The sequence below is a fragment of the Notolabrus celidotus genome, unplaced genomic scaffold (assembly GCF_009762535.1).
Source record: "Notolabrus celidotus isolate fNotCel1 unplaced genomic scaffold, fNotCel1.pri scaffold_253_arrow_ctg1, whole genome shotgun sequence".
In the NCBI taxonomy this organism is placed as follows: Eukaryota; Metazoa; Chordata; class Actinopteri; order Labriformes; family Labridae; genus Notolabrus; species Notolabrus celidotus.
The window spans coordinates 21,364-38,863 of NW_023260097.1; the positions used below are offsets into that span (position 1 = coordinate 21,364).

The window sequence follows — 17,500 nt, forward strand, 5'->3', positions numbered from 1 at the left end:
GGTCTGTTAAAGGACACCCTTACTGACTGTTATAAGGACTGTTAAAGAACACCCTTACTGACTGTTATAAGGTCTGTTAAAGAACACCCTTAATGACTGTTATAAGGACTGTTAAAGAACACCCTTACTGACTGTTATAAGGTCTGTTAAAAGACACCCTTACTGACTGTTATAAGGTCTGTTAAAGGACACCCTTACTGACTGTTATAAGGACTGTTAAAGGACACCCTTAATGACTGTTATAAGGACTGTTAAAGGACACCCTTAATGACTGTTATAAGGTCTGTTAAAGGACACCCTTACTGACTGTTATAAGGTCTGTTAAAGGACACCCTTACTGACTGTTATAAGGTCTGTTAAAGGACACCCTTACTGACTGTTATAAGGACTGTTAAAGGACACCCTTAATGACTGTTATAAGGTCTGTTAAAGGACACCCTTAATGACTGTTATAAGGTCTGTTAAAGGACACCCTTAATGACTGTTATAAGGTCTGTTAAAGGACACCCTTACTGACTGTTATAAGGACTGTTAAAGGACACCCTTACTGACTGTTATAAGGACTGTTAAAGGACACCCTTACTGACTGTTATAAGGACTGTTAAAGGACACCCTTAATGACTGTTATAAGGTCTGTTAAAGGACACCCTTACTGACTGTTATAAGGTCTGTTAAAGGACACCCTTACTGACTGTTATAAGGTCTGTTAAAGGACACCCTTACTGACTGTTATAAGGACTGTTAAAGGACACCCTTACTGACTGTTATAAGGTCTGTTAAAGGACACCCTTACTGACTGTTATAAGGTCTGTTAAAGGACACCCTTAATGACTGTTATAAGGTCTGTTAAAGGACACCCTTAATGACTGTTATAAGGACTGTTAAAGGACACCCTTACTGACTGTTATAAGGTCTGTTAAAGGACACCCTTACTGACTGTTATAAGGTCTGTTAAAGGACACCCTTACTGACTGTTATAAGGTCTGTTAAAGGGACACCCTTACTGACTGTTATAAGGACTGTTAAAGGACACCCTTACTGACTGTTATAAGGTCTGTTAAAGGACACCCTTACTGACTGTTATAAGGTCTGTTAAAGGACACCCTTACTGACTGTTATAAGGTCTGTTAAAGGACACCCTTAATGACTGTAATAAGGACTGTTAAAGGACACCCTTAATGACTGTTATAAGGACTGTTAAAGGACACCCTTACTGACTGTTATAAGGTCTGTTAAAGGACACCCTTACTGACTGTTATAAGGTCTGTTAAAGGACACCCTTACTGACTGTTATAAGGACTGTTAAAGGACACCCTTACTGACTGTTATAAGGTCTGTTAAAGGACACCCTTAATGACTGTTATAAGGACTGTTAAAGGACACCCTTAATGACTGTTATAAGGACTGTTAAAGGACACCCTTAATGACTGTTATAAGGACTGTTAAAGGACACCCTTAATGACTGTTATAAGGTCTGTTAAAGGACACCCTTAATGACTGTTATAAGGACTGTTAAAGGACACCCTTACTGACTGTTATAAGGTCTGTTAAAGGACACCCTTAATGACTGTTATAAGGACTGTTAAAGGACACCCTTAATGACTGTTATAAGGTCTGATAAAGGACACCCTTACTGACTGTTATAAGGTCTGATAAAGGACACCCTTACTGACTGTTATAAGGTCTGTTAAAGGACACCCTTACTGACTGTTATAAGGTCTGTTAAAGGACACCCTTAATGACTGTTATAAGGTCTTTTAAAGGACACCCTTAATGACTGTTATAAGGACTGATAAAGGACACCCTTACTGACTGTTATAAGGTCTGTTAAAGGACACCCTTAATGACTGTTATAAGGTCTGATAAAGGACACCCTTACTGACTGTTATAAGGTCTGATAAAGGACACCCTTACTGACTGTTATAAGGTCTGTTAAAGGACACCCTTACTGACTGTTATAAGGTCTTTTAAAGGACACTCTTACTGACTGTTATAAGCAGTGAGAAAGGACACCCTTACTGACTGTTATAAGGACTGATAAAGGACACCCTTACTGACTGTTATAAGGTCTTTTAAAGGACACCCTTAATGACTGTTATAAGGTCTGTTAAAGGACACCCTTACTGACTGTTATAAGGTCTGTTAAAGGACACCCTTAATGACTGTTATAAGGTCTGATAAAGGACACCCTTACTGACTGTAATAAGGACTGTTAAAGGACACCCTTAATGACTGTTATAAGGTCTGTTAAAGGACACCCTTAATGACTGTTATAAGGTCTGATAAAGGACACCCTTACTGACTGTTATAAGGACTGTTAAAGGACACCCTTACTGACTGTTATAAGCAGTGAGAAAGGACACCCTTACTGACTGTTATAAGGTCTGTTAAAGGACACCCTTACTGACTGTTATAAGGTCTGTTAAAGGACACCCTTACTGACTGTTATAAGGTCTTTTAAAGGACACCCTTAATGACTGTTATAAGGTCTGTTAAAGGACACCCTTACTGACTGTTATAAGGTCTGTTAAAGGACACCCTTAATGACTGTAATAAGGTCTGTTAAAGGACACCCTTACTGACTGTTATAAGGTCTGTTAAAGGACACCCTTAATGACTGTTATAAGGACTGATAAAGGACACCCTTAATGACTGTTATAAGGTCTGATAAAGGACACCCTTACTGACTGTTATAAGGACTGTTAAAGGACACCCTTAATGACTGTTATAAGGTCTGATAAAGGACACCCTTAATGACTGTTATAAGGACTGTTAAAGGACACCCTTAATGACTGTTATAAGGTCTGATAAAGGACACCCTTACTGACTGTTATAAGGACTGTTAAAGGACACCCTTACTGACTGTTATAAGGACTGTTAAAGGACACCCTTACTGACTGTTATAAGGACTGTTAAAGGACACCCTTACTGACTGTTATAAGCAGTGACACACGTATTTAAATCACGCCACCAGGACTTCTTAACGTCTGTTTTTGTCTTTCAAAGATCCAGCTGCTCTGAAATTCGACTTCAAATCTTTACCCTCAGTCCCATCAGCCACCACACCATCAAGAGAGGAGGGTCCAAGCTTCATATCAGGATGCTCACCACCTTCATCGGGTTCCCTTGAATCCAACCAGGAGTGTGAAGACACAAAGAAATGTACGTGCAAACACTCAACATGATGGATGACGGTCGATGACGGAAAGCTTGTGTGTGTTAGAGAGCAGCAGATCCAGGTGTGCAGGATTTATTACAACATTAGAGCTCTGTCACAGTCAGGCCAAAAGATATAGAGCTCCCTCTGCTGGCTGGCTGCAGTGTAAGTCATAAACCCCGCCTCCTTAATGTTAACAGGTGGAACATACGTCAAACTCAAACGGCCACCTCCGGTCTAAAAATATGAGTCCAATGAGGGAGTGTTAAAAAGCTGCAGTTCATGCAGGATCCACTAGAGGCTGGCTCCAGAAGTACAGTAAACCACATACACACCCATTCAAAGGAGAGGATCTTTACAGCAGAGATAAACATGTTTACAGCCTGGTTCAGAAGACCAGGGGAGTCTGGATAGATCATGTCTTGATCGGCACACATTATGAGGGGGGGGGGGATTTATTTCATAACACGGTGATTCAAAGATATTGAGATTATGAGTCTTCCAATGAGAGGCTCAGCTGACTTGATTGACAGGCGGGAACACTGTAGCTGTTGGCGAGGAGGCTCAAAGCCCCGCCTCTTTACGTCACACTATGCCTGGTTCAGTTCCACATTTCCAATATGGCTGCCGCCTCTGATCGGCCTCAAAACAACGCTTCAGAAACAGATGGGTGACGTCACGGACACTACGTCCATATTCATACAGTCTGTATTCAAACAATAAAATTACAACACGTCTAATAAACGTTTGTTATACATGGTTATCTGAGAAGAGAAGTTTCCTTTGATTGACAGAGATTATCAGAGTAGTATGTTTATAAGTCACTTTTTTAAATCACATTTCAAGCAATATCTGTGATATTTTTCACTTGATTTATTCTGATTTTTTTAAAGAATTGTAAGTTATATTTTTGGGGCTGTCACACCTTCACTTATAGAGGAGAGGACAGTGAATAGTAGATAGCGTTACCATTAGGCTAAATCCACACCCTATTTATTATAATTTTAAATATTAATTTGTTGTTTTTTCACCATTTTCAGTGAAATAAAGGTTTTGAATTATTTTCAAACCATCATATTCTGTTTTATTGACTCTATACAGCGTCATGACTTCCTCTGACTTCTCAGACAGAAATATTTGCTCTTCAGTGCTACACTCAACTCAACTTTATTTATACAGCACTTTAAAAACGACCACAGCCAAAACAGAGTGCTGTACATAAATACACAAACAACACAGAAATAAAACAATTAAAACAATAAAAATAATACAAACAAAAAAAACAAACCATAAGACACTGAAACAGGAGCAGAGTCTCATGCAGGGTTGAAAGCCAAGGAATCAGATTGGGTTTAAAGACATGTTTTAAAAAAGGACAGTGAGGAGTCTAATGTGGAGGGGAAGCTCATTCCATCATTTAGGAGCAGCAACAGAAAAAGCTCTCTCTCCTCTGAGCTTCTGGTTATTTTCTGTTACATGTCGGAGTCACCAGCTCCCAGGATGATTTAACCTCTGTGTTGTCATTAACAGATGTGCTTCTCATTGGGATCATGATTCTTGTCGTCATTGTCATCATCTTGGGGCTGGCGCTGACTGTGGTCTGTATTCGCCTGAACACCAAACCAGGAGGTAAGGCAACAGAAAACATGGACACAGTGAACAACGTCAGGGACCTCCCCTCAGGGTTTTATCCAGTTGGACCAAAATTGACAAACGGTGTTGCTCTGCGTATTTTATGCTGTAAAATAAATAGCAGTTCACACTATGTGATTACCCATCATGCTTTGCTTGCTTCAGCTGTAGCACAAAGTTCAATCACTGGGACACAAAAGCTATAATATGGATCCCAAAGAGTGTCTTAATTAGACTGTGCTCGACATCGGACTTCCACCAGATCCGTGTCCAGTCCGTCTCTGATCCGCTGCAGTCCGGCTCCATGCTCTCTCTCGTCCATCAAAACCCACAGGTTGAGTTTTGTGTCACAGCTGGAGGCATGTGACCGAGGTTTCCCCTTCTGTAATCCCTGAATCAAGGATTCTCCTCCTCCTCTCCTCATCCATGTTGTCTTTCTGGTCCTCTGAAAACCTCTGGGGGGTGAGTTGGGTGGAAGAGGTGGACCTGAGACTACAGGTGGGTATGTTGGTCTGGAGGAGGTCAATGAGGTCCTGAGGAGCTCGGGTGTTGATGGCCTTGAAGCTGAGGAACAGAAACAGTGGAGCTGCTGCAGGACAGGTGTGATGTGGTTGGTGGAGGGGGATCTGGTGAGGATGCGGGCAGCGGGATTTTGACCAGTTGAAGTTTATGGATGGATTTGTCTGAACCAATAAGAAGGGAGTTGCAGGAGTCTAGGCTGAAGGTACAGCAGGGTGTGAACCAGGATGGATGTACTGTTGGGGGAGAGAGACGGACGCAGGCGAGAGGGAGAGAGTTCCACAGAGTCGGGGCTGCCACACTGAAAGCTCTGTCCCTGAAGGTCCGCAGCTTAGTCCGAGGGATGGAGAGGAGACCCAGGTCTGAAGACCTTAGGTTCCAGGATGGAGTGTGTTGGTGGAGGAGGTCAGCCAGGTATTGGGGGGGCGAGGGCGTGCAGGGATTTGTAGGTGAAGAGGAGGAGCTTAAAGGTGATGCAGTACTTTACAGGGAGCCAGTGGAGGTGAATGAGAGTGGGGGTGATGTGCGGCCAGGGCTTGGTATGCGTGAGAACCCTGGCAGCTGAGTTCTGCACATATTGGAGCCGGTCCAGAGCATAGCTGGGTCCCCCAAACAGGACTCCATTGCAGTAATCCAGCCGGGAGGTAATGAAAGCGTGGATGAGGGTCTGGGGAACTGAATCAGAGAGAGATGGATGCAGACGGGAGATGTTCTCCAGGTGGTAGAAGGCAGACTTGGTGACTGATGTTTCAGAGGTGGATGTATGCTGACCGAGTGACATTAGTGATGTGGGACTGGAATGACAGGGTGCTGTCGAGGAGGACACCCAGACTCTAAACATGGGGGGACGGGGGGACGGAGGAGTTGTCTGTGAGGATGGAGAGGTTGTTTGTTTGTGAGAGGGCGGATTTAGTGCCAGTGAGAAGGACCTCTGTTTTATCTCTGTTCAGTTTGAGGAAGTTGTTGGTGAGCCAGTATCTGATGACATGAAGACATTTTATACAAGTTGATCTCTGATCTTGAACAGATCCTGCTCAGGAGCAGGTTGTTGTGCAGCACAAGTGAACCCTGCGCTGCAGTACAGGCCTCTGGTGGTGATATGTTCTAATGACACAGACATGATCCACACAGGGAGCTCATTACTGAGAATAAAAGTGGGTTTCAGGCTCAAAACCTCCACGGTTCCAGACAAGGTGGTCCCGTTTGCATGAAGTAAACATGTTTGACGTGTGACTAATTTAAAACTTGAATATGTCTCCACATTGATCCCCCGCTCTTATCTAATCTGACTGAGAGCTTTGATGTGTTCAGGGCGGCACATTCAGTTCCTCTCTGTGTGTGAGATTGTGGTTCATGGTTTATCATACTGTTTCCTGTTGTGTGAACTTACACAACACACATTTACCCTCAGACCTCGTCACACTTTCAAATCACACAAGCTGTTCTGTTTCACAGGCAGAGGAAACGGAGACGGCATGAACATGGAGGTGACTATTTTAACCCTTTGTTTGCTCTTACTGTCTGCTTCAATTAACCCGTATTCATTGAGATATTAAAACATCACTCAGATTGAATCTTTTCATCCTGAGTCAGAGCTGCACATCTCTTCTTCCTCCCCTGATGGTGAACTCCAGATAAAGCAAACAGCCTCACTGAAGTTTTAAAACTCAGCCTTTTCAGGGCGATTCAGTCGCTTGTAAAATACAGATTGTGTCATTTTCATTTTTTATTCATATCTGATAGATGCTAAAGAAAAGAAATCAACAGTAAGATTTTATTGGATTGCAAACATCTAAATCCTTTCTTTCAAACGTCATGAGCCCTTAAAACTTTAGAGAGAGTTCATGATGCAAAAGAAAAGCTGCAAAAGAGAGCATCTCTCACGTTTTCTCTGCAGATATAACAACCACCGTAGTTTCTCTTTCATGTTTAGAAAGTGAGGATGAAAGGTGTGGATAGAATTTAATAACAATAACACATTTCTGGACAAAGTTACTAAGTGCTTCAAAATTAGGTTAACAAAGAAATGGATGAAATGCAATTCATGAGGAGGAAGACATGGAGATGAAAGCAGTCTACAACATCGCCACTGGATGTCACTAAATGCACTGCTTCTTTAAACAATTGTTTTTCCTCCTGATTTGCAAACTGCTGTCATGTTGTCAGTGTTCCTCTCTCATCAGCTTGTTGAAACTGCGCTTGTTCTTCTTCTCTGTATGATAATATGTCTTAGTTTGTTGTCTCAAAAATCTCTTTGTTTCAGATCCCCACCTACGAGAACCATCCTTCAGTCTCTGCACCTGAAGACTCCGTCTACCAGAGCCTCAATCCAGCCAACAGGGATCAGGACCAAACCTACTCTACCCTCAGACACAACACACACGATGCTGCAGGGACTCAGGCCTAGAGTCTGTATCTGTGCCTCAGTCATCCAGTGACCCTCATCTCAAAGAAAGTGTTGGTGTCACGTTGTTAAAAGAATCACAGAACAAAACGAGTAACACAGACGAGAGTGAAGAACTCAGGAAGTGTAAATTTAAAAAGTGTGTGATAAAATGTAAAGGACGTGTCTGATTGGTAGATTAACCTCAGTGTTTTTATTCCTCCCTCCGTCCACAATAACATCACACACATCTGTGATTCTCTTGATTTCTCTTTCTTTCATTAGTTTTATTTGTTCTATCTTTTTTGTATGTGTGTGTACTTTTCAAAAGAAGAAGCTGTGATTCTCTTGATTTAGCAGCTTGTAACAGTAGTCTTCTCTCAGCCCACCGTGAATGCGTCTCTCCTCCCGGTGTTCCGGTTTTAAAAGTGACCCTGTAAACTGGAGCCCTTCAGCTGAACGTGTCAGTGTTTGTGGAGTTTACACAGCTGTTGAAACACAGAGGGAGTTCCTGGGAATGCAAACTAGTTTAGTTTTTATTAAGATTTCAAAATATCCTCATCAGATATTTAATGATGGTCTAAAGACGTTTATGAGGGATGCATCCGGCTGAGAGTCTCCAGTTAACAGGGTCGCCGTTTAAACCAAAACACCGGCCGATCTCTGCGATCACGGCTTTTTGAGTTCAAAAGGATTTTAAAGCCGTGTTGAAACGTCTTTGCTACTCGCGCTTATCTCCTCTCACGTGTTGATTCAGTGAATCCATCTGTGATGAAATATAGCACCATCTAAAACAGACCAGCTGAGTCTCTTCATGCTAACAGGCTAACTGTTGTGTTGCTCAGAATGATACCTGCCTGTCCGTCTGCTTCTATGGTGTCATCTGTGATGAGTGGCATTCCTCTTTGTGTTACTGCCCTCTACTGGTCTGGTGGTGTAGTGCATTTACTTTTTCTCCTCCACACGTCACTGGCCTGATGCCATCGCTGCCCCCACTCTCTGGAACTCTCTCCCTCCACACATCCTCAACTCTGACTCTCTCCTCTCATTTAAAAACCACCTCATGACCTACCTGTCCAAAAAAGCATACAACACATGACCTCTCCCCCCGCCCCCCCTCTGTCCCTGTTTTGTTTTATTCATATGTTTTATTTTTAGTTTCACCTTCTGAGTACTTAGAAAAGCGCTATATAAATTCTATTAATTATTATTATTATTATTATTATTATTATTATTACACAATCTACCCGGGACTTCAGCCCGCGGTCCAAACGCAGACAACAATGGGGGACCAGGAACCTTTTAGTTCAGGGGAAAGTAGTTCTGGGACTCTTGGTCCAAATGCACCTATAATGTGTTTTTACCTTAGGTCACTAAAAGTATCATGGGAAGTCGAGCCTAAATATCTCACTTCCTGTCAACATTTCACCAGAGTGTTAAGAAACTATTTTGTAGGTCTCATGAAGCTAGATGCGTGCACCAAAGCTCATCTTTCTAGGTATTAAGTGCATCGAGGGGAAGGCCTCATCACTGACTCCAGGGGCCCCGCCTACATCGGACACCAAATATTTCACCAGGCCCTCATGGAAATATCCAGGACTTTGTGAGCATGTTTAGGCCCTCATTAAGTCCCTCAAACTCTACATATAATAACATATGGACAAAAATGTGGTCAACGCACCAACAGGTTAAACTAACTATAGGGGAAATTAAATTAAACAGGGAACGTCAGTGTTTATCGGAGGAAGGTCAAAAAAAAGGGGATTTGAGAAGTCCATCTATCTGTATGGACATTTATTATTAGACCTGTTAGATGGTGACTTTCACACACACACACACACACACACACACACACACACACACACACACACACACACACAGAGGAAGTTGGCATGTGGTGAGGGGAGGAGACTAGAAGCTGTTATTTTTGAGAAATTAGAAGTTCCTGCTTTACTTGAGATCTCAAAGAAGAAGAAGAAGAAGAGTCAGCAGGAATCTATCAGAGACTGAAACATGAAAGTCCATCCCGGTTTGATCTGCTTCTTCTTCCTCTGTGAGTATTATCATCTGAAGTCTTGATATTCTTTAGCGGTCCTCAGTGTGAGTGTTTCTAAAGGGGGACTTAGTGATGATCAGGATCATGTTAACGTCCTGAAACAATCATCACAGTCCCGTTTAATCTCTGTTCTGAAGACACACCTTTATAGTGAAGTTAGTGAAGTATTCTAATATTTAACATTTCTCTCTCTCTGCTTTCAGTGTCTGTTTTTACTGTTTTTCTGAAGCACTTTGTAACTTGTATTGAAACGTACTATACAAATACAAGTGTTATTATTATTTCTATTTGCACCGCCACATGAGAACTCACGTCTACTCACGTCTTTACATGAAATTCATCTACAAGAAGGATCCTAGTCATGTTTGGTGTGAACGCTCCGTCCAGTGTCTCATGGAGAGATATCACAGGTCTTTCTTCCTGCAGTGGTCAGACTCTATAACCAATAATATATATATATATATGTTGTAAGATGTGCTTATTTTTACCTCTTTAATTTAATTGTTAATAGCTTTTTAATAATTGATATTCTATAGGCTCTTGTTTGCTTTATACTCTTCTGCACTGTCTACTTTGCTGCTGTGACACTTAAATTTCCCTGTATGTGGGACGATTAAAGGACTATCTTATCTTATCTTATCTTAAGTAACTCCTGATTCTGTTTCTGTCCAACAGCTCTGCAGGATGGAAACATTGGTTTCATCAGTGCCCAAACATATTACCATACAGTACCTGAGGGAGGACAGGCAGAACTTGAATGCCCGTCTTCCTCAGCTTCCAGTAGAAAGTTCTTCTGCACAGAAACCTGCAAACAAGAGGACATCCTGATAGACACAGAAGAGGTCAGCGCTCAGAGCGGCAGATACAGCATTGGACCGAGGAAAGGACAAACTTCATCAGGAGATGTTTTTGTGAACATTTCAAATGTGACCAAGTCTGACTCAGGACGGTACAGGTGTGGTGTGGGTCGATTTTTATCATCAGCTACATATGTGAAAACTGAGATCATTGTTGTAGACGGTAAGTTTCTACTGCAAGCTATCAACATGTATCCGTCTTACAGACTGATAAATGTTCTAACCCAACAGCCCAACAACAACCATTACAGAGAGTAACTGTTGTTTATCATCTTTTCTGCAGCGCTGCTGAATGAGGACAGGAGAGAGACACACACTCTGTATGCAAAGAATGGAGGAAATATTAAAGTAGCATGCTTCTTTTCTTCTTTGTTTTTCACTGTGAGACGAGCATTCCTGTGCAGAGGAGAAGAATGTTTCGTTCTTACCACCAAAACAGATGATGACACGGGTCAGAGCGGCAGACACACCATCAGATATGTAAAATTTAATACTGGAGCATCTGTGTATGTGAGCATCTCCCAGCTGAACAGGTCTGACTCAGGACGGTACAGGTGTGGTCTGGAGAGATCTGGGTTTCTGGATCTTGACCGAGAGTTTAAGGTCAATGTTACAGACGGTGAGTTTCTGTTTGAGTGGAGTAAAACAGAATAACAATAAGAACACTTATTAAAGGCACAGAGCTTCTTTAAATCCTACTTTCCTTTGTTCAGACTCTTTCATCAGGATGCAGAGTGATGAGGTCATGTGTTGATTTAAACTTTATAACTCTGATTTATTCCCGTTAGCTAGCTTACTAAAGATGGAGACGGATCGCTTTAACGTTACCCGTCACGGCCCCGGTGTCATGATGTGAGCTCTGGTGTCTCAATAAATGTCTGTATGTCTCACTAGGATTTCTGTGTGTGTATTTTTTTAATCACAGAGTCTCCCACTGCAGAACCGAACTCAGTGACCTCAACATCAGTTCCAACAAATGAACATGCAGCATCCACTGAAAGCACCGAGCAGTCTGGGACATCAACCACGGGTACATCCACACACTGGATGAAGTTTTAACTGATTCATGGAACAGTAATTAAAGAAAGACTGCCTTCAGTCACAGTGACTCTGTATCTTCTGCAGATATACTGCTGTATGCGGGGCTGACAGGGGTCGCTCTGGTTGTCCTCTTCTCTCTGGCTTTGCTGATTTTCTGCAGGAGGAAGTTTTGGAAACCTAAAGGTGAGAAAACAGGAAGTGCACTCACACAGACACACTCACACAGACACACTCACACAAACACACTCACACAGTTAGACAATCACACAGTTAGACAATCACACCCACATGTTTAATCTTAGACACAATCTTCAACACGTAGTCAGAACCTGAAGCCAAAGTTATCTTTCATTAGTTCATGATGAGAAACAGGAACTAATGTTGCATCCTACCTGAATTCAAACAGGACTTCACCAGAAGTCATGCAATAATTCAACATGAAGTAAACATTCATCCACTGAAAGAAGTGAACCATTGTTGTAAAGTGTTACCCTGTTTTCAATTCATTCACTAACTGTTCTGTTTCCCAGGCAGAGGAGACAGAGACAGCCTGAACATGGAGGTGACTATTTTAACCCTTTGTTTGCTCTTACTGTCCGCTTCCATTAACCCGTATTCACTGAAATATTAAAACATCACTCAGATTGAATCTTTTCATCCTGAGTCAGAGCTGCACATCTCTTCTTCCTCCCCTGATGGTGAACTCCAGATAAAGCAAACAGCCTCACACTGAAGTTTTAAAACTGTTCCTTCAGTATTCAGTGATTCAGTCGCTTGTAAATGACGTCCCTTAAAAACTACAGAGAGAGCTGAACTTGATGATGAATCATGATGCAAAAGAAAAGCTGCAAAAGAGAGCATCTCTCTCTAGACTTCATTCAATAACAATAACTTATTTTATACAGCACATTTCTGCACACAGTTACAGTTATGGGTATCATTTCCTCCTTCCTGCTCTCACCTGTCAACTCAAGTAGACCTTTAATTCTCGATCTTAATCTGTGTTCAGGGTGTTTTTATCATCAAGTCTTTAATCTCTTTGTTTCAGATCCCCACCTATGAGAACCATCCTTCAGTCTCTGCACCTGAAGACTCCATCTACCAGAGCCTCGATACAGCCACCAGGGATCAGGACCAAACCTACTCTACCCTCAGACACAAGACACATGATGCTGCAGGGACTCAGGCCTAGAGTCTGTGTCTGTGCCTCAGTCAGGTGTTCAGGGGAAACCAGAGCACAACATAAAAGATGCTCTCCTTCCTGACTCCAGAGTAAAACTTAGACTGCACCAGACAGGAAAGTAAACCAGCATACATGATTAACTGTACATGATGAAATGTTATATTACCATGATAGTAAACGTCACAGTCATTTTGCACATGGCTGATATGTTAAAGGAATATTGTACATGATAAATGACCAAGAAGGATTTAGTGTGTCTCTGTAGAGTTCTCATGTATCTGGGACTTTTCTGTCACTCCTTCTGCTTCGAGACGCAATAAATGAAGCACTGGATATCATTTTAGTGTCATGTTATTTACTTTCATATAAGGCTGATGAAGCTATACAACATTTATTGTGTCCTCTTTCTTCACAAAGATAATTTAGTGAATTGTATCCTTCCGGTCAGAGAGAAAAATCAAAGTGTTAGAATCTGAAAATATCCCTTTCTTTCAGATGTCCAACTTTAACAAACTGCTGCAACCATACCCACTGAGATTCATTCCCAGGCTGGATTATTTACCCAATAGAAGGGATCTAATGCTCCACTGGGATCCTGTGTACCACATTTATCAACTCCTACACTCAAAAAAAGCAACATGGTGTCTGTTTGATCAACATCAGTATAACATTCTCTTATATTAATTCATGTTTAGGGGTTAAACATTTTTAAATCATGTAGTTTTAACATGACATGCAAAATCCTTCAAACTACAAGATTGCTTTATGTCAACTCAATCTAAAGGGTTTAGGTAGAATCCCATCTGCAGTACCTCTCCAGAGCAGCAGGGGGCAGTAACGTGCAACATCTACGGTGGAGACATGTCTTCCAGTTTTTCTCAGTTGTTTACACACATTTTCTGAAAGCATGCCTCACACTCTCAGAACTCTACACACAAATAAAAACACACACAATGAGCAAAACCCCCTCAGCTCTCCTGCAAAATGAAACTTTACATTCAAAACAACCAGTTGAACACTGATGTGCTCAATGGAAAACTCTTCTTCTCCATTCATCAGAATGACTCAGGCCTTTTTAATGTTCAGTGTTACACTTACTGCAGACAGTACATAAAGAAGTGTGTAATAAAATATATTAGAGTATTGTTTTTATACTCAAAACACTCAAATACACAGGATCAAATATATTTTACCCCCAAAAACAGTGTACACAGTGTACATCCCAACCAACACAAAGCTGCACATACAGTGGTCTACATACAAAACAACAGAAGACTTTACTGTATACAGTTACAGTAAATTTAAAATGAACACAGCTCTGCAGCATCTCTTCTGTTTCATCTGGCCACAGCACCTCATCCACATCACGAGTGATGTTTCCCTGGACGAGCAGCGGGGGAAATAAAGCTCTGACTGCTAACTGTTAAACTGTGTGACAGGTGTTTGCCCCTGTGATGAGTCAGTGTTCACAGGAGGGCATCACTTTAGATTTTGAATGACAGTGTGTTCCTTTTGAAAAGACGTTCTTCATGAACATTGAGCCAAATGCACAGAATAGTGTGTGTAGTGTTTTGAAAAAAGTGTGTTTTAGAACTGCAGTTTGAGTGTGAAGCAGGAACTGTGCTTGTAGTTTAGCAGAACTGGTTCCAGGTGTTGGTGCATGGGTTACATGTTGTGGTCATTGTGTCTCAAGAACCAATATTAGTGCAAACAATGAGAAAAACTGAAATCAGTAAGAAGTTATTTTAAAAGGCGACCAAGTCAAGATCCATATTTTGTGTTTGTCATTTTTCTCTGGAGGATAGAGTTCTATTCCAACAAACCCGGTCTGGTTGTGGTCTTTCTCCAAACTTGACACCAGCTGGGGGGAAACTAAGTCAGCATGTTCAAACTGCTGAATGTAAACATTCTTCATATGTCAGAAATGTCTTATTTTCTCCATAATTACTATTTTACAGTTTATTTTCACAAAAAGGTTTGTCTCACAGTTCAATTGAACATATGGGCGGCATGGTGGTCCAGTGGGTAGTGCTGTTGCCTCACAGCAAGGAGGTTCTGGGTTCGAGTCCCCAAACGAGTCACGTGCCTTTCTGTGTGCAGTTTGCATGTTCTCCTTCTGCATGTGTGGGTTCCCTCCAGGTCCTCTGGCTCCCTCCCACAGTCCAGAAACATGCTCACCAGGTTAATTGTTCTCTCTAAATTACACATAGGTGTGTGTGTGTGTGTGTGTGTGTGTGTGTGAATGGTTGTCTATCTTCCATGTTGGCCCTGTGGTAAGTTGGCGACCTGTCCTGGGTGTACCCTGCCTTCTGCCTAAAGTCAGCTGGGATAGGCTCCAGCCCCCCGGGACCCGGGTCAAGATAATGGATGGATTGAACTTTAGTTTTGTTCAGTCAGACAACTCACGTTACTTCAGATCAAGTTTACTGCAGCATACAGGATTGTGTTTGGTGTGTGGGCTCTGAACCTCATTACTCCTCATAGATTATTGAAATGCAGACATTAGGAGTAATGAGAGAGGACTAACCCCCCTTAATGAGAGAGGACTAACCCCCCCTTAATGAGAGAGGACTAACCCCCCCTTAATGAGAGAGGACTAACCCCCCCTTAATGAGAGAGGACTAACCCCCCTTAAAGAGAGAGGACTAACCCCCCTTAATGAGAGAGGACTAACCCCCTTAATGAGAGAGGACTAACCCCCCTTAAAGAGAGAGGACTAACCCCCCTTAATGAGAGAGGACTAACCCCCTTAAGAGAGAGGACTAACCCCCCTTAATGAAGAGGACTAACCCCCCTTAAAGAGAGAGGACTAACCCCCCTTAAAGAGAGAGGACTAACCCCCCTTAATGAGAGAGGACTAACCCCCCTTAATGAGAGAGGACTAACCCCCCTTAATGAGAGAGGACTAACCCCCCTTAATGAGGGAGGACTAACCCCCCTTAAAGAGAGAGGACTAACCCCCCTTAATGAGAGAGGACTAACCCCCTTAATGAGAGAGGACTAACCCCCCTTAATGAGAGAGGACTACACCCCCCTTAATGAGAGAGGACTAACCCCCCTTAATGAGAGAGGACTAACCCCCCTTAATGAGAGAGGACTAACCCCCCTTAAAGAGAGAGGACTAACCCCCCTTAATGAGAGAGGACTAACCCCCCTTAATGAGGGAGGACTAACCCCCTTAATGAGAGAGGACTAACCCCCCTTAATGAGAGAGGACTAACCCCCCTTAATGAGAGAGGACTAACCCCCCTTAATGAGAGAGGACTAACCCCCCTTAATGAGAGAGGACTAACCCCCCTTAATGAGAGAGGACTAACCCCCTTAATGAGAGAGGACTAACCCCCCTTAATGAGAGAGGACTAACCCCCCTTAATGAGAGAGGACTAACCCCCCTTAATGAGAGAGGACTAACCCCCCTTAATGAGAGAGGACTAACCCCCCTTAATGAGAGAGGACTAACCCCCTTAATGAGAGAGGACTAACCCCCCTTAATGAGGGAGGACTAACCCCCCTTAATGAGGGAGGACTAACCCCCCTCAGAGCCCACAGCTGGATGCCGGGGAGGAGGTGGGTACGAAGTTTTCACACAGCACTGAGCAGGACAACAGGAGCACTGGCAAAGCAGAGGCAGAGACAGGGAGACCTGCAGCTTACATAGACCGCCAATGAGAGGATGTTGAGATCAGCTGATAGGGAGGATGATGTCATGTCAGGATGAATGAGTGCGGCTCCAGTTGTCTGCCTGGACTAGCTTGCAGGCGGCGCTCCATTTATTGTACCATTTAAAATGAAGTTGGACCCAAACATTGCAAATAAGTAATGGTAACATGAACACTTTATGATCACTCTGTCTCTCTAAATGAAAGCATTTTAATGAGGTGGAAATTCTTTCTTGGTGACAGGGTATGGTTTAGACTGATGTGCTTCACAGGGGGGTTGGGGAAACATCTGGGGATGTACCAAAAAAAGATTTGAGGGAATTCACCAAACCAGGTAGGACTTTGCAGCATGTTTGTGGAAAATACAGGACTTTGTGAGCATGTTTAGGCCCTCATTAAGTCCCTCAAACAGTAAATAATATAATATAATATAGACATAAATGTGGTCAACACACCTACAGGCTGAACTACAAACAGGGGAAATTAAAGGAAACAGGAAACGTCAGTGTTTATTGGAGGAAGGTAAAAAAACAAGAGGATTTCAGAAGTACATCTATCTGTATGGACATGTATTATTAGACCTGTTAGATAGTGACTTTCACACACACACACACACATACACAGGAAGTTGGCGTGCGGTGAGGGGAGGAGAGTAGAAGCTGTTATTTTTGAGGAATTAGAAGTTCCTGCTTTACTTGAGATCTCAAAGAAGAAGAAGAAGAGTCAGCAGGAATCTATCAGAGACTGAAACATGAAAGTCCATCCCGGTTTGATCTGCTTCTTCTTCCTCTGTGAGTATTATCATCTGAAGTCTTGATATTCTTTAGCGGTCCTCAGTGTGAGTGTTTCTAAAGGGGGACTTAGTGATGATCAGGATCATGTTAACGTCCTGAAACAATCATCACAGTCCCGTTTGAGAAATCCTTCAGTGTGTGTGAAGGGGACCAAGTCTGCCTCCTGCAGTGTTGAACTGATGTTTGAAGTGAAATAAGTTAAATGATGTGTCTGCTGTC

General features: G+C 42.4%; 2 protein-coding genes across 4 annotated transcripts in view; both read left to right on the top strand.

Moving 5' to 3' along the window:
- Positions 1 to 9,645: 9,645 nt before the first annotated feature.
- Positions 9,646 to 13,166, top strand: LOC117809318 (polymeric immunoglobulin receptor-like). Of its 3 annotated transcripts, XM_034678901.1 has the most exons (8): positions 9,646 to 9,744; positions 10,423 to 10,767; positions 10,888 to 11,223; positions 11,530 to 11,535; positions 11,596 to 11,634; positions 11,730 to 11,828; positions 12,176 to 12,207; positions 12,694 to 13,166. In XM_034678901.1, the coding sequence occupies exons 1-8, from the start codon at positions 9,705 to 9,707 to the stop codon at positions 12,835 to 12,837; spliced, it is 1,041 nt and encodes a 346-aa protein (XP_034534792.1). In that variant the 5' UTR covers positions 9,646 to 9,704; the 3' UTR covers positions 12,838 to 13,166. The 3 variants fall into 3 exon arrangements, with proteins under 3 accessions (XP_034534792.1, XP_034534791.1, XP_034534793.1); XM_034678900.1 differs by having other exon boundaries at positions 11,530 to 11,634; XM_034678902.1 differs by having other exon boundaries at positions 11,530 to 11,634; positions 12,180 to 12,207; positions 12,694 to 12,781.
- Positions 13,167 to 17,185: 4,019 nt separating this feature from the next.
- The window catches only part of LOC117809317, a 12,907-nt gene continuing 12,592 nt past the window's right edge, over positions 17,186 to 17,500 (top strand). The window contains exon 1 of the mRNA XM_034678899.1: positions 17,186 to 17,278. Within this exon, the coding sequence (XP_034534790.1) occupies positions 17,239 to 17,278 (40 nt within the window). The 5' untranslated portion in view covers positions 17,186 to 17,238. The remainder of the gene's footprint in view (positions 17,279 to 17,500) is intronic.

Coding starts and splice junctions, on each gene's coding strand:
- LOC117809318 (XM_034678900.1), top strand. CDS start 9,705: ATGAAAGTCCATCCCGGTTTGATCTGCTTCTTCTTCCTCT. Junction 10,768..10,887: donor TGAGATCATTGTTGTAGACG/GTAAGTTTCTAC, acceptor TCTTTTCTGCAG/CGCTGCTGAATGAGGACAGG. Junction 12,208..12,693: donor GAGACAGCCTGAACATGGAG/GTGACTATTTTA, acceptor TCTTTGTTTCAG/ATCCCCACCTATGAGAACCA.